We start from the raw sequence: 14,014 nt of genomic DNA, 5'->3' as shown, positions 1-14,014 counted from the left end.
TGAACCTTGACTTAGCACTTGTGTGACTTTGAAGGTCCATCATTTCCTGAAGACTTGCAGGTCCCCACCCACACCCTAGGGCCTTGGAAAGGCCGGCAGAACATCCTGAGAAATCCAATGCTGTCCACGTCCAATGAGTCCTGCACACTCTAGTCCCCAAGTCTTTGTCATGGTCTCATAAGTCAACCCCATATGGAAGGATCTAGAGAGGTCGGGGCCTTCAATGGGATCGGTGAGGGGGAAAGGGACTCTGTCTCTCCATGCACCCAGGCATAGCAAAGTATCCATTCAGATGTACCAGACGCAGGTGGCAAAGCTGGAGGATGATGTCTACAAAGAAGCCGAGGAAAAGGCACTGCTGAAGGAGGCCCTGGAGCGTACAGAGCAGCAGCTGTACCAGGAAAAGAGACTCAACAGGGCCCTCAAGCAGCAGAAGGTGAGCCACTCAGACCCTTAAAAAGATAGGACAACTGGGTATGGTGGCACACGCCTTCAGTCCCGGCACTCGGGAGGCAGAGACAAGTGGATCTCTGTGAGTTCAAGGCCAGCCTGGCCTACAGAGTGAGTACCAGAACAATCAGGGCTACACAGGAAACTCTGTCTCAAAAATAATCCCAGGAAGCCCCCACAATGCAGATAGTAGAATAGGCTTTATGGCCGACAGACCTGGTTGGGATCTGCACTCTACACTCTACCACCAGCTTTGAGATCTTAAGCAGGCTCTTAACCTCCCTGACCCCCAGTGTCCATCTGCATTGTTTTTTATTACATCTGTTTATTTCATTGCCCACACGTGTGTGAGTGTGCGTGTGCTACAATATGCATGTGGATGTCCGAGGACAGTTTTCAGGAGTCAGTTCTCTCCTTCCGCATGTGGGTCCTGGGGATCAAACTCAAGGTGACAGCCTTGGCAGTAGACGCCTTCATCCACTGAGCTATCTCGGCAGCCCCCTCAACTCTTGGGGAGACAGAACAGACCTCAGTCTCGGAGCAGGCTGACAAGGAAATTAACCACTACCACCATCTATCTCTACATGACTTTCCATAGGTCCAGGGCTTGGTCTGTGCTTTGCAGACATGGCCACTTAGTAATGCTATTAAGGGGCCTTCCTGGGAAAGGACATGGTCCTGAATTATTTTTACAGATGAGGAAATGGAGCCTTGGTGGGTTGAGAAACCAGGGCTGGGGATGGGATGAAACTCAGCTGGTTGAAAACTTGCCTAGCACTCACAAAGCCCTGGCTCAGATCCCCGGCACTGCATAAACGGGGTGTTGTGGTGCCTGCCTGTGAGCCTAGTACTCAGGAGGTAGAGACAGGAGGGTTAAAAGTGCATAGCCAAGTTTGGGGCCCACCTGAGCCACATGAGATGAGCTCCTGTCAAAGAAGAAGAAAAAATAAAGCGAAAACAGGGTTGGGAGGTTTGCCTAGGTTCACACAATGGCTGGTAAATAGGGCTGCACCATGGCCTCAGGCGTCTCGCCTGATTCCTATACTGTATGCTGGGCTGGCCCCCAGGATCTCTGTAGTAATTGTTATCTTTTTCGACTTTGGAGCTGCATATTTATGTGTGCGTGCGTGGATGTATATGCACATATATGTGCATGAGTGTTTGTGTGTATATGATTGTGTGCACAAATGTTCAAATATGCATGACAATGGACATGCTTGCATATGTGTATAAATGTGTGACTGTAACAGTGTTTGTGTCTGTGTTGACATAGGCATACACATGACTCTTCTGTGTCCATCAACATGGATGTGACTCTGTGTGTGTGTGTGTGTGTGTGTGTGTGTGTGTGAGAGAGAGAGAGAGAGAGAGAGAGAGAGAGAGAGAGAGAGAGAGAGAGCTCTGATGAGACCATGCCATGAGAAAAGGATGTCCCTCCTCATCCAGGAAGTTCTACTGGGGCAGGGGTCATTGTAGAAGCCAAGTCCCACCCCAGCAGTGAAAGCAACCCCAAACACTGCTGTTCACACTCACCCTCTGAACTGAACACCACAAGCTTCCACATGTATGTGCCATGGAACACCTCAGGGAAAACCAGAGCCTTTTGCACTGAGCCGTGTCAGGGCAGCTGAAACAGTGATAGGAGTTCGGACTTGCCAGGGTGCCCACTTCTTCCTAAGGTGCCCCCTGGAATTTGGCAGCCCTGGTCCTCAAGAACAGACTCAAAATCATAGAACAGGACCTCAGAGGGCCCCCAGCAGCCCATTGTGGTGTGCTGGCTGAAAATCTAAGAACCTGAGGATTTGCATAATCAGTGTCACATGCATTATTCACAAGCTGCCTCATTCATACACAATGCACCCTCCCAGGCCTGTTGGCACGAGACATCCTACATGGACGACCTGAAATGGCCCAGTTGAACCTGCATCAGGGGTCCCAGCAGAGCTAGGGCTGGGGCTTTGCAAATTCTCAGGTTTTACGTATGGAGGAATAGATGGAGCTGCAGCACGGCCACATTGTGCTGATAAATGTCACGCTCCACTCAGGCTCACATGTGCCTGCTGGCTGGGTGTGCCTTCTCCATCCTGCACCTGCTGCGTTCCACAGCTTGCAAGGGGCTCATCCTGGGCCAGCAGGCTCAGAGGGGACCTGAGACTGACAAAGGGTCACAATGCTTGGCAGCCCAGCAGCAGACACAGAACTCCCATCAAGCCCTCTGCCTCACAGTCCCTGTAACCTCTTCACCCCGCTGATTGCCAGGGTGGTGGGGGTGTCATTCTGGGGCTCTGGTTCTCATATAAGGCCTGTGATGTTACATATTGTCAGAAACTCCTGTTTGCTAGGGGAAAAGAAATTCTAAATCATCTGTCCATCCTAGGAGGGTATTTTCATTGGAAGGAAGGAAGGAAGGAAGGAAGGAAGGAAGGAAGGAAGGAAGGAAGGAAAAATAGTTGGTGGGGTGTAGAGGCACACCCTTTTCATCCCAGCGCTCAGGAGGCAGGGCAGGTTGATCCCTAAGAGTCTGAGGCCAGCCTGGTGAAAGCCTGTTTTTAAGGGAGAGAGTCTTAAAGGAAAATCAATTGTTCTTTAAATTTTGTGTTTAATTTTTTTCTCAAGGAGGCTTAACATTTTTCAAAGTCTCCTGTGTAATATCATAAATATAGATTGGTTGGGACCTGAGGAAGGAAATTTTTTGTCTGGAGTTTCAGAACCATGTTCCTCCACAAGAGACAGACAGACAGACACACATACACACACACACACACTACATACCCACGCACATGTATACACAAATGTATTTTAATGTTTGAGCACATCTTCACAATACAGAACTTTGCAGAATCAAAAGCCATGCCCCCAAAACTAACACTCTTTTTTTCTTTTTTTGACTTTTCGTTGATGTATAGGCTTTGCACATGGCACTGGGTTATGTGAAGACACTCTCATGCACATACATACTATACATTATGCACACACGCTCACTCTCCCCTATACGCCCTTTTCTGAACCCCACGACATTTCTGCTCCTCTTCTCCTGTCTTATGTACAGACACAATTTTATAATCTGTGTCTACGGAAGACCTGGGAAGTGTGCATGAGGGAGAACACTCACTATTGTCTTCCTAAGAGGGGCTTGACTGTACACTAACACCTTTGACTGTGTGGTGGGACACTAAGAAAAGCGTGGTGCTGGACACACACAGAGCCTGGGACCTCAGAGCTCTCTGTGGGGCAACAGGACCACCACAACGCCCCTGGCTGTGCTCAGTCCTGTGCAGTTTCCACATTCCCAGGTAAGGCACCTGTGCCCACCTCTGAGACCTAGTGACAAGCAGGTGACCATCCCATGTCTCTGGCTTCTCAACAACGGCAGTGGCACACAGGACCCACTTTGCAGGATAGTGGGGAGGGGTACATGGCAGAAGGCCAGCAGCACCCCAGAAAACTCAGTACTAGAGGGAGAGACAGGCAACTCCAGACAGTTGGGGCTGGTCCTGCCCCCTCCACAGCTGAGAGCCCAGCAAACCCTCAGGCTTTTCCTGCTCCCACAAAGCTGGCAGCTCCTTTGTGAAGCATTCTTTTCTAGCTGGTGAATGCAGCTGGGGCCCAGGGCCAAGAAAGAGCAGATACTCTCCGTGAATGGCTCAGATGGGAATTTTCAATAGAAAGCTTTTAAACACCCGGGAGCTGCCCTCTGAGAAGCCTGTGAGCCCTTTCCCGGGCTTCATCAGGGCTGGGAGTGTGAGAACAGCTGCCATCAGTGGCTGCTTGGCCAGGGGAGAAAACTTCACTCCTTTCCATGCTCCAGTTTATCAAATCCCAGCCCAGGGGGCTTGGTGGCTGTTTTCAGGAGTGGTCTCAGCTAGCTGGAGCCTCAAGCCCCTCCCATGTAATTACCTTAGATTCCTTGTCTTGGGGTGAGAATATAATCAGGGCATGGCCCACAGGGTTCAGTTCAACAAGAGCGTGGGTACAAAGCCTGAGCGAGTAGGATGCCCAATGACGCTTTTGGTCACCATCGTCCCCCTTATCTGTTTAACTCACTGTCAACCTCACTGCTTCCTAAGATTGGCTTGGGCCCAGATATTGTCTACATCCTCTTTGCCTCTGTCCCACTGTGGCCAAGGAGTAGAAAGATGTTGGGCAGGTGAGGTTGGCTTGTCAGATAAAGGCACCTGCTGCCCAGTTTATCTACATAAGTTCGATTCCTAGGACCCATAAAGTGGAGCGAGAACAGACTCTCTGGAGTTATTCTCTAACCTCCACGTGAGCTCATGGCTCACACAGACACTAAATAAATAAACAATGTAATGAAAAAAATGTTTGAAGAAGTCAGTAGATATATTGGATGGGGATGGATTGAGAGCCACAGGGATGGAAGGCCGAAAAAATGAAGCATAGGTAAGTGATGCAGAGTGTGGATGCAAAGTGCCGAAGGAAAAGGGCCCCACCCTCCCACGTGCCTCTTCTGAGAGTGTTGGGCAGTGAACCATAGCATCTCCCAGAAGCCCTCCTAGGTATACCCCAGACTGGAACAGGACGGACTAAATGTTCTCTCCCTCACTTGGTGTTTTCACTCAGGACCGAGTGGAAGATCAGGAGCAAAGAAATGCATCCTGCAGCTGCCCCTTCAAAGACAGTGAGAAGCAGGTATGGCGAGGCGAGGTCAGGCAGCCCCATGCAAAGTAGCCCATCCTTGCAAGGATGAGAACCCTGCAGCCGTGAACAGCAGCCCACACTGCCCACTGCCTACTGGCACTTTGGACAAAGGACCTAGGAGACAGGGCAAGTGTCTAACCCAGGGTCCCAAAATGTAGGAAATCCCAGTGCACTTTTGGCTGACGGCACAAAACATCTCGAACACTAAATGTCTTGGGGATTTGGAGACAAAGTCGTGAGTAAAGAAGAAAGGGAGAGAGTGGGTATCCCAGGACCTCTGTCCTAAGGATGAAGGGTAAGGGGGTACAAAGTGGGACCCAGAATGGAGATGAAAGCCCCTGACTATAGCAGCCGTGACACTTGGATCGGCTCTCACCTTACTCCAGGCTTCCTGGCAGCCAGGAAATGGAGATCCATCTAACTTGGTCTCCAGTTCACGCTGATCTCCAAATACAGTACATGAGCTGTTCCCAGTGTCCTCAGAACAAGGATCATGCAGCGTATTCCCCTAGAGGAGCCTCATGTGACATGATGTGCCACATCCCTAAGAGCAGCCTTGGTGAAAAAGCAATACACAGTGTCCACTGAGTCACACCTGAGAGCATCTCTTGATGGCCTCACACCCCATGAGTCCAACTCCTGTTCTCTGCCCTTCAAGGCTCAGCTATCTGCCAGTTGGCCTTCATTCACAAATGGATTTGGGAGCAGTGAGATAGGGTTCCTCAGAGTCCTTGGGTCCTGTGGAAGCGATGACTCTTGGCACCCCCAACCCCACATTAACCAGAGTGGCTTTAGTACATATATTTTATATGCCAGCATACTTGTGGGACCTGGATTGGGTAAAGGGTTCTGCTGTAGAAACAGGAGAAAACAGGGAAAGAAGGTACCCAGACAAGGGCTGGGGCTGCAGGCCAGTGGTAGAGTCCTTGCCTAGCGTGAAAAAAGCCCTGGGTTCCATCCCCAAAAAAGAAAGAGAGGGAAGGAGGGAGAGAGGGAGAGGGAAAGGGAAAGGGAGAGGGAGAGGGAGAGGGAGAGGGAGAGGGAGAGGGAGAGAGAGAGAGAGAGAGAGAGAGAGAGAGAGAGAGAGAGAGGTTTTAAATCAACACTTTATAATACCGCAAACTCTGGATGGTGATCATTGTCCAAGTGTAGACCCTCTAAGCCAGGTTTGTGACATACGTGCCTGCACGTGCGTCTTTTTTTTCAAGTGCACATATGTGTGTATGTGGCATGAGAACATGTGCAATTGCCCTTGGAGGCCAGAAGGCTTGGGATATATCTTGGAGCTGGAGTTACAGGCAGGTGGTCCTAAACCTCCAATATGGACCCTGGAAACCATACTCAAGTCCCCTGAGAGCAGTCGGCACTAACAGCCATCTCTCCAGCACCAACATGATAAATATTGAACAGCTGCATGCTCAAGGCCTTCTAAATACAAAATACCCAGAGGGCAACTGCCAGCTAAATTCAGGACTCAAAGAGTTCTGGGGACAGCTGTTTTGAGAGGATGGCAGAGACTGACAAGCATTCACTCTCCCTGTTCCGAGAGACAGCCCCACTCCCTCCCCCCTGTGGGTGTTGGGGAGAGCCCAGTTACAGATCAACTTCATGTTTGCTCTTCCTGTAGTGTTGGGGACAGAACCTGGGGCCCCTTGCTTGCTGGGAACACGCTCTACTACAGAGCTACACCCTCTGCCTTTCGAATTCAGGGAAACAACTAGTAATTTAGTCTAAGTATATCCCAAACACTGGATGGAGAGATATTTTCATAGAGATGTGATTTCATTACGAAGTTTGAATGGACTTGGGCACCGTTTTCTCTGGCAGTCCACCACTGAGTATAGACACCAGCTCGCTGCCAAGGAGGGAGGCTAAGGAGCAGCATCACAAACAGCAGGCTCATGGGATGTGTTTGGCTTTGAGGTTTTGGTGGTGGTGTTTTGGGCTTTTGGGGGTCTTTTGTTGTTGTTCGTTATATTTTTTAAGTAATATCTCGATAGGCTGGATTTCCAGCTTCTCTGAGAAACTTGTGATACAAGAACACAAGACCCACAGTCCATCTGCCACCACCTTCCCAGTTCCTTAGGAAGGACCCAGGCTCCCGATTCATAGCTTACCCAATCTCTCTTCCTTTTCTTCCATCCAGAGCTCTGAAGGCATCAGTCTTTGTGACCCTGGGTGTTCAGAGCTCTCTGGGAACTCCCTCTCCCTAACAGCCCCTCAGGTTTATCTGCTGACATCTGAACAGGAGGCCCCAGCTCGCTCCCTCCCTCTGGTACCCCTGAAACTCTAAAGGGTCTCTCTTCTGGGAATTACCCCTAAGAAGGGTCTAGACGACACCAAGGCCAACACTTCTAAATCAGAACAGCCTGCTGGACTTGGGTGACAGTAGCTTCCCAACAGGCAATCCCCGACAAGCAGGGCAGCCACTGTGGGCTTCTTATACCTGCACTGTGTGGACCCCTGAGCCCTCTGTCCCCCTGTACTGCGAGGCCCTGACACCAATAGAAGCAGCTTTGCCCCCTGAGAAGGGTCTATGTTCTCTGGGAGAGCCCTAAGCCAACTGGTCTCCTCCTACCTAGAATCTAAGCAGAGATCCCTAAATGGCTATGCAGGACCCCCTATTGGAAGCCTATGTGTCACTTCTTGCCCCCAAAAATGGGCCCAACCTTCCAAATGAGCAGCATTTTAAAACAGAGAAGAATCCATTCCTCTTTGAGGCAAAAGGCAGTATGAGTCTAACTAAATGTTGTCACTGTCCTTTCTGTATTAAAGAGACGCATATTTGTAGAGATGGTCAAGAACAAGATGCAGAAGTCAAGTCTCCAGGTGAGTCAGAAAGAGAGGAAGCAGTTAGCAGTTACCTCACTTCTGCGTTTCCTACCGGCATGACATCTCATTCACCTCTGGGGCAGGAGTTAACCTAACCCACACAGGGGGTCTGAGGCTCAGAGCTGAGGTGTCCCCAGACACACAGTTAATGAGGATAGCTCCATGGAGCCCAGCACAGGTGGGAGCTATCGAGTGTACCACAGTTTGGGTAAGCATTTCTCTTAAATTCCGAGAGAACGCCACCTAAAATATTCTTTTTTAAGAGCTGGAAATCAAGACTGACATTTTAAATATACTGAACCATCACAGTTGTGCTCCAGCCCTTCCTGGAATTGCCCAATCCGCACTCTGCCTTGCTAAAAGCAGAGACGAGCTTGTGGAAGGCTGGGGTAGACTTGCTTCCTCTGTACATGAACAGGGATATAAACTTGTCAGCATTTTAGGGGTGCAGATGAAGGAGGTGTAGCACCCCCCAATATGGCCCGGTCTCCCCAAGGCTCACACACATACACACACACACTCACATTGTCACCCTTGACAGCTTCAGGCTAAACCAGGATTCAGAGCATCAGTGACGAAAAGTATTTCAGGGCAGGCCAGTTTACAAAGCAGAATTGGAGATTTTAGATTTTATTCCAGATAGTTTGATATAGGCTTAAGCACAAGGGTTATGTCAGACATACCCAGTGTGGGTGTGGGCTCCACAGGGGAGAGTCAAGGTTCTCCCCGTGTTTTATGATAGTCATATATAGGATTTGGGGTGGTGTTTGAATTGACGATCTTATCAGTGGGCGTTCCCTGAGAGACAAAAGACAGAATTACAGTTGATAAGGCTGAAGTCCAGCCTACAGGGGTGCAGGAAGGTAGGCTGTCTTGATGTCTGGGGAAAGCATGAGACCCACCTAGGGTCAGACACACTCAGGCTTTTAGCTGCATTAACATTAAATGTCTATGCATGAGAGGACTGTGGAGTCCGGGTCAGCAGCCTTTATAGAAGGGTTAATTGTACTAGCTTCTTGCATCTCTGCTGGTGAGCGGCTTCAGACCCTTGGATGAGATGCTTCTATCCCTCTCATGTCCCCATAATTTCTGTCTCCTGTTGTGCCCTGGGTCTCTGAAAGGCTACATTGGTCTAAACCAACAAAATTAACATTGGAAAAAGCATATAGTCTATGGAGGGAACTTTTTTTTTTTTTTTTTTTTGGCCAGGCTCTCACCATGTAACTTTGGCTGGCCTAGAACTCACTATGTATACCTGGCTAGCTTTGAATTTACAGAGATCTGACCTGCCTCTGTCTCCTAGTATAGAGGCATATGCCACCATGCTTGGTCTTTTGTTTTTGTTCTTTTTTGTTTAAGACAGGGTTTCTCTGTGTAACAGCTCTAACTGTCCTGGAATTCACTCTGTAGGCCTCAAAGTCACTGAGATCTGTCTGCCTCTGCCTCCTGAGTGCTGGGATTAAAGCTGTATGCCATCACTGCCTGGCCAAAAGGAACATTATTAAAGATCAAAAATCTTTTCTTCAATATCTTTATCCCAACACTAGACAGAGGTAGATGTTGAGAGGACAGAGAGTGTCCTGGGGGTCCCTTAGATCTGAGACCTTTGCCTGCTGTGAAGAGCAGACTTGCCTTTCATCCACAAACATGGGAGAGACACCGCTAGTTTTTGTCTGAGAACTGCCTGAGGATTTACGCAAAGATACCTAGGGGGCCCAGATGTCACAGGAACATCGTGCTTCTCTGACATGGAGATCCAGGAATGTCAGGCATCCTCTGGGCTGCAGAGAATGGGATAAAGTGTACTTCTTCCAGAAGTGCAGCATCTCATTTCCCAGCCATGAAGGCATCGCTTCAAGCTCTGGGGTCAAGGACTCAATGGTGCAGAAAGCTTTGCTCCAGGCTTCTTGCAAATTTTTGCTGGGTCCCCTCCCTAACATGCCTGGAGTTCTAAGGGAGACAGAGTCAGCACGGTCTCTGGGAAAGAGACGGGACCTGTGAAGTCTCTTCCAGGCTTGCCCACTCATAGGTTCCCCCCAATAGCTTCAGAAGTGTCTCCACTTGTCAAGGCCCCATGGCCTTTGTCTTCTGCCCTCCAAAATGTCATAGGCTGATTCTTGTTCTCTTGCAGCCAACAGTCTTTTGTCATTGTTTGTGGGCTGTATGCCGAAGTGGACATGTTTCTAGTTTTCTATGCTCTAAAACATCTCCTAGAGACTTGCTGATTGCTTAGGCAGGGCTACCATACTGCTTTGCATGGGGTGGGAAGCATGAGCCACCATGTCTACCCTGTGACAGACTTGAGCTGAGAGCCTGGGGCGTGGCAGGGGAAGACAAGTGTGGAGGTTAATTGTACATCACCAAAGGGGCAATGCCACTTCCAAGGGGGCAAACATGAGTTCTTTATGTATAAATCACATACACCAAACACACACACATGCATTCACACATGCACCTGCACAGGCTGGGCATCCCTGATCCAAAGATCTAAAATACAAACTTCCTTAGCGCTGACATGTATGCACATGCATAATACATATATATACATGAATATAATACATTTTCATATACTTGAGAGGGGTTAGGGAAAGACATCCACAGTGTTAGTAAGAGGTAATAATGAATGAAGGGTCCATAAGGGAACTAAGCCAGAACACTCATAAAAATCCTTGCCTTCCTGGCTTAGCCTTGGAACTATTTTGTTGTTGTTGTTAAGCAAGTAAAAGTGATAATAATTACTCTGGTCAAAGTGCTGGAAAGGCAAAGGTTGGTGGGCAAAGCTCTAAAGCCTCTTTCAAGAGGTCCCACCCAATCTGAGGCCACAGAGGCCTGTGGGGAGATGGCTAAGGCCCCCATGGCTACTTGGGAATGGCTTGGGCCTTGTGATTTGCCAGAAAAAGCCAACCCAGAGTATAATTTCCACCTGGGCAGCACTGTTGCAGACTGGGTTCTGTCCCTTAGGATGTGGTCTGGGATCCCAAAGATGTCCAGCTGAACACTGGGTCTTGTCTGTCTGGAGGCTGGCTTAGGCTAGGCTCTGCCAGGGCTCCACCCCTTCCTGTTTACATGGGTCAGTCCAAAGTCAGCAGCTGCCTCCTCTACCCAGGTCAATGAACACATCTGCCTTTTCTTGTCAGGTCAAATAGACACCAGACAGTCCCTTCTTGCCCTACTCTTGGCAGACACGGGGGTGGCACCACCTGGACCTGGGAATCTATTTTTGATAAGCATCTTTCTGGCTCTGGTGCCACAACAGGTTGGGGCAGTGACATTTGGGAACCATCTGCAGGTGGCAGTCTTATTGAAAAAGCCAATGAAAGAAGTATGAAGGGAAGAGGACCTCAGTTGCTATCTGGTTTCTTCCTCCCTGGTGTCAGGTCAGTGGTGGCTGAGTGGCCTACTGCACCTCCCTGGTGTCAGGTCGGTGGTGGCTGAGTGGCCTACTGCACCTCCCTGGTGTCAGATCGGTGGTGGCTGAGTGGCCTACTGTACCTCCCTGGTGTCAGGTCAGTGGTGGCTGAGTGGCCTACTGCACCTCCCTGGTATCAGGTCGGTGGTGGCTGAGTGGCCTACTGCACCTCCCTGGTGTCAGGTCAGTGGTGGCTGAGTGGCCTACTGTACAGGCTTTCCTCCCCTGAACGGATTCTGAATGCAGGCTCTCAGAACATATTCAAGGGCCAGGTATGGTAGGTAGCACATGTCTGTAATCCCGGCACTTGGGAGGTACAAACAGGAGGATCAGGAATTCAAGGTTGGCCAGCCTGGACTATATAAGATATTGTCTTAAAAAAAGAAAACAAAAAAACAAGGGGTTGGAGAGTTGGCTCAGTGGTTAAGAAGAGCACTGGGTCCTCTTGCTATGTGCCCTGCCTAGAGACTCCCACCCCTAGCCTCCAGTTGCTATGGTTCCAAGTTGTACCCTTACCAGGTTAGAAGGATATCCTCTAGACCTGTGTCCTCAGTCATTCCACACCCCACAAAAATCAAACAATATGGAGGGGAGAAAGCGAGGGCCATGGGGCTAGAGATGGTACCCCTCCATATGACAGTCATCCCTACTTCCTGTCACGCCACCTAGGGTTCCTGGAAAGTCGGTCCTATAGGTACTAGGCTGGAGTGCATCCCAGATGGGGTAAAAGCCACTGAAGCTGAGTTCTGGAGGGGTCTGCAGGGAGTCCCGTAGCAGAAAACAGTGGGCAGGTAAAGGATTGGCAGCCCAGCCACACCCAGCTGGCAGTGCCCAGGCACCAACCAGGAAGCCAGGAGGGGCCGTTCCGGACATCCAGGGCTCAGAAGGCTCTTCCCACCCACAGCTAGCCCTCACACAGGGGAAGAGGGTTTGGTTCCCAGCCTCGGAGGACTAGAAGCCCTGTGCTGTTCCTAGAATGCCACCCCCGAACCACTATGAGGAGGTTCAAGGACTAGAGGACCGTTCTTCAGTCTCCACTGACTAGGCCTGGAGAGCAGGAATCCACATCCCTTCCTTTTGAACCCTAGGGCAGCTGTGAGTAGAGCTGCCCTGTGGGGTAGTCCGAAGGGTATTCACATGTGTCATAGATCCGTGAAGCGATAGGGCTGAGAAGGAGCTCTGCATGCCTCCCACCAACCCAGGATAGTTTCTTCACCCTTGCACACATGGAGTCCGGCCACAGACTACTGAAGTTACTTGCCAAGGCTTCACGGTTACAAAATGGTAGGTTCAGGGTTCGAACTCCAAAAGCTCAAAGCTCCAAAAGCCATGATCTTCCCTTCAGAGTTTTCTATCGCAGATACCTACGTTAGTGTCTTGAAACACATCCCCACATCCTTTCTGTGTGTGTGGCTGACTTTTCCTCCGGCCGGCCACCGCCAGCCCATTTACCTTTCTCCTCCAGTCACCCTTGTCTTGTGTTTCTGTAGTATTCTTACCCCCCAGACCGTGGCAGTGTTTGGGGGAACACAGATACCCCTAAAGAGCAAGCTTGGGAGAGATAACTTTGGTGGAGAGAACGATCTGGGAACTGTGCTTGCAGAGAGCACTCAATTCACACAGGCTGTTTTGGGGAACCACGTCTAATGGAGAAGTACTTTCGGGGGCTCCTCAGAACTGCCTCTTGGCAGCAGCACTGCTGGCAGGGGTGTTGGGAGGGGTGACAGGGCAGGAAGGGGCCAGAAAGCTGGACCTCAGGGGAAGGAAGTGCCACTCGCCAGAGTCCCTGGCCGGGGCACAAAGCTGCTGATGCTGTCTGTATTCAGGGAAACAAGGCCCCACTGTGCCCGCCAAGCCCAGCCCAGCCGAGTCCCGGCTGGGAACCACCGCAGACGGCCTCTCAGAGCACAAAATGCTTGTTCTGCTTCCACTGTGCAAGTGGCTGCTGCCTCCTGGGGCCCAGCAGGTCCCAGGATCGCAGCCAGAACTCTGTTGAGAGCAGAGGGGCAGGGAGGAGAGGAGCCAGTGCCCCTGGGAGGTGGAGCTGGCAGCCACAGCTAGCTAGGAGGTGTCATCCCTGGACCTCAGTCTACCCGAGTGCAAGAGGATATGTGTGATGATGATTCTCCTATGGGGTCTTGAGCCTTGATGCTCTTCAGAACTACTGTGCAGTCTTCTGGTCCGTCCACTCAGTATGGGTGAGCAGATGCGGCCCTAGGTCAGTGGTGGAGGGAGACTTGTGGGGGAAGCAGCAGGCGTTGCCATCCCGCGCTCTGCCAGCTGATTCCAGCCCCTCTCCCCATTTTACAGCCGAGAAAACTGAGGCCCAGAAGGAAGAAGTGACCTGCTCAGGATCATAGGTTTTTCTGAAGGTGGGGCTTAGAGATGACATGTGCTGAGTTCTGCCTGATGCCAAGCACAGAGGCCTTACATCTTAGAGCCTGAGCCCCCACCCCCACTCCATGGCCTCGGGCTATATTCATCCTCTCTCTCTCTCTCTCTCTCTCTCTCTCTCTTTCTCTCTCTCTTCCTCCCTCCCTCTCTCCCTAGCTCTCGCTTGCTCTTGTTCCCTCCCCCACCCCCACCGCCCATTCATTCAGAGTTGTTTCTAGAAGCTTCCATGCCCAAAAGGTATAGGACAGACTCACAGAATTTCAGGGATGC

The 14,014-nt window shown here is 50.4% G+C and overlaps 1 protein-coding gene across 1 annotated transcript in view; it reads left to right on the top strand.

The window, feature by feature from the left end:
* Positions 1–8,036, top strand: part of Fhad1 (forkhead associated phosphopeptide binding domain 1) — a 100,542-nt gene extending 92,506 nt beyond the window's left edge. Inside the window, exons 27-30 of the mRNA XM_036178632.1 lie at positions 271–436; positions 5,032–5,100; positions 7,885–7,938; positions 8,025–8,036. Coding sequence (XP_036034525.1) covers positions 271–436; positions 5,032–5,100; positions 7,885–7,938; positions 8,025–8,036 — 301 coding nt within the window. The remainder of the gene's footprint in view (positions 1–270; positions 437–5,031; positions 5,101–7,884; positions 7,939–8,024) is intronic.
* The last annotated feature ends 5,978 nt before the right edge of the window (positions 8,037–14,014 follow it).

Source organism: Onychomys torridus, chromosome 2 (assembly GCF_903995425.1).
Source record: "Onychomys torridus chromosome 2, mOncTor1.1, whole genome shotgun sequence".
Taxonomy (NCBI): Eukaryota; Metazoa; Chordata; class Mammalia; order Rodentia; family Cricetidae; genus Onychomys; species Onychomys torridus.
This window is presented reverse-complemented; position numbering and strand designations above follow the sequence as displayed.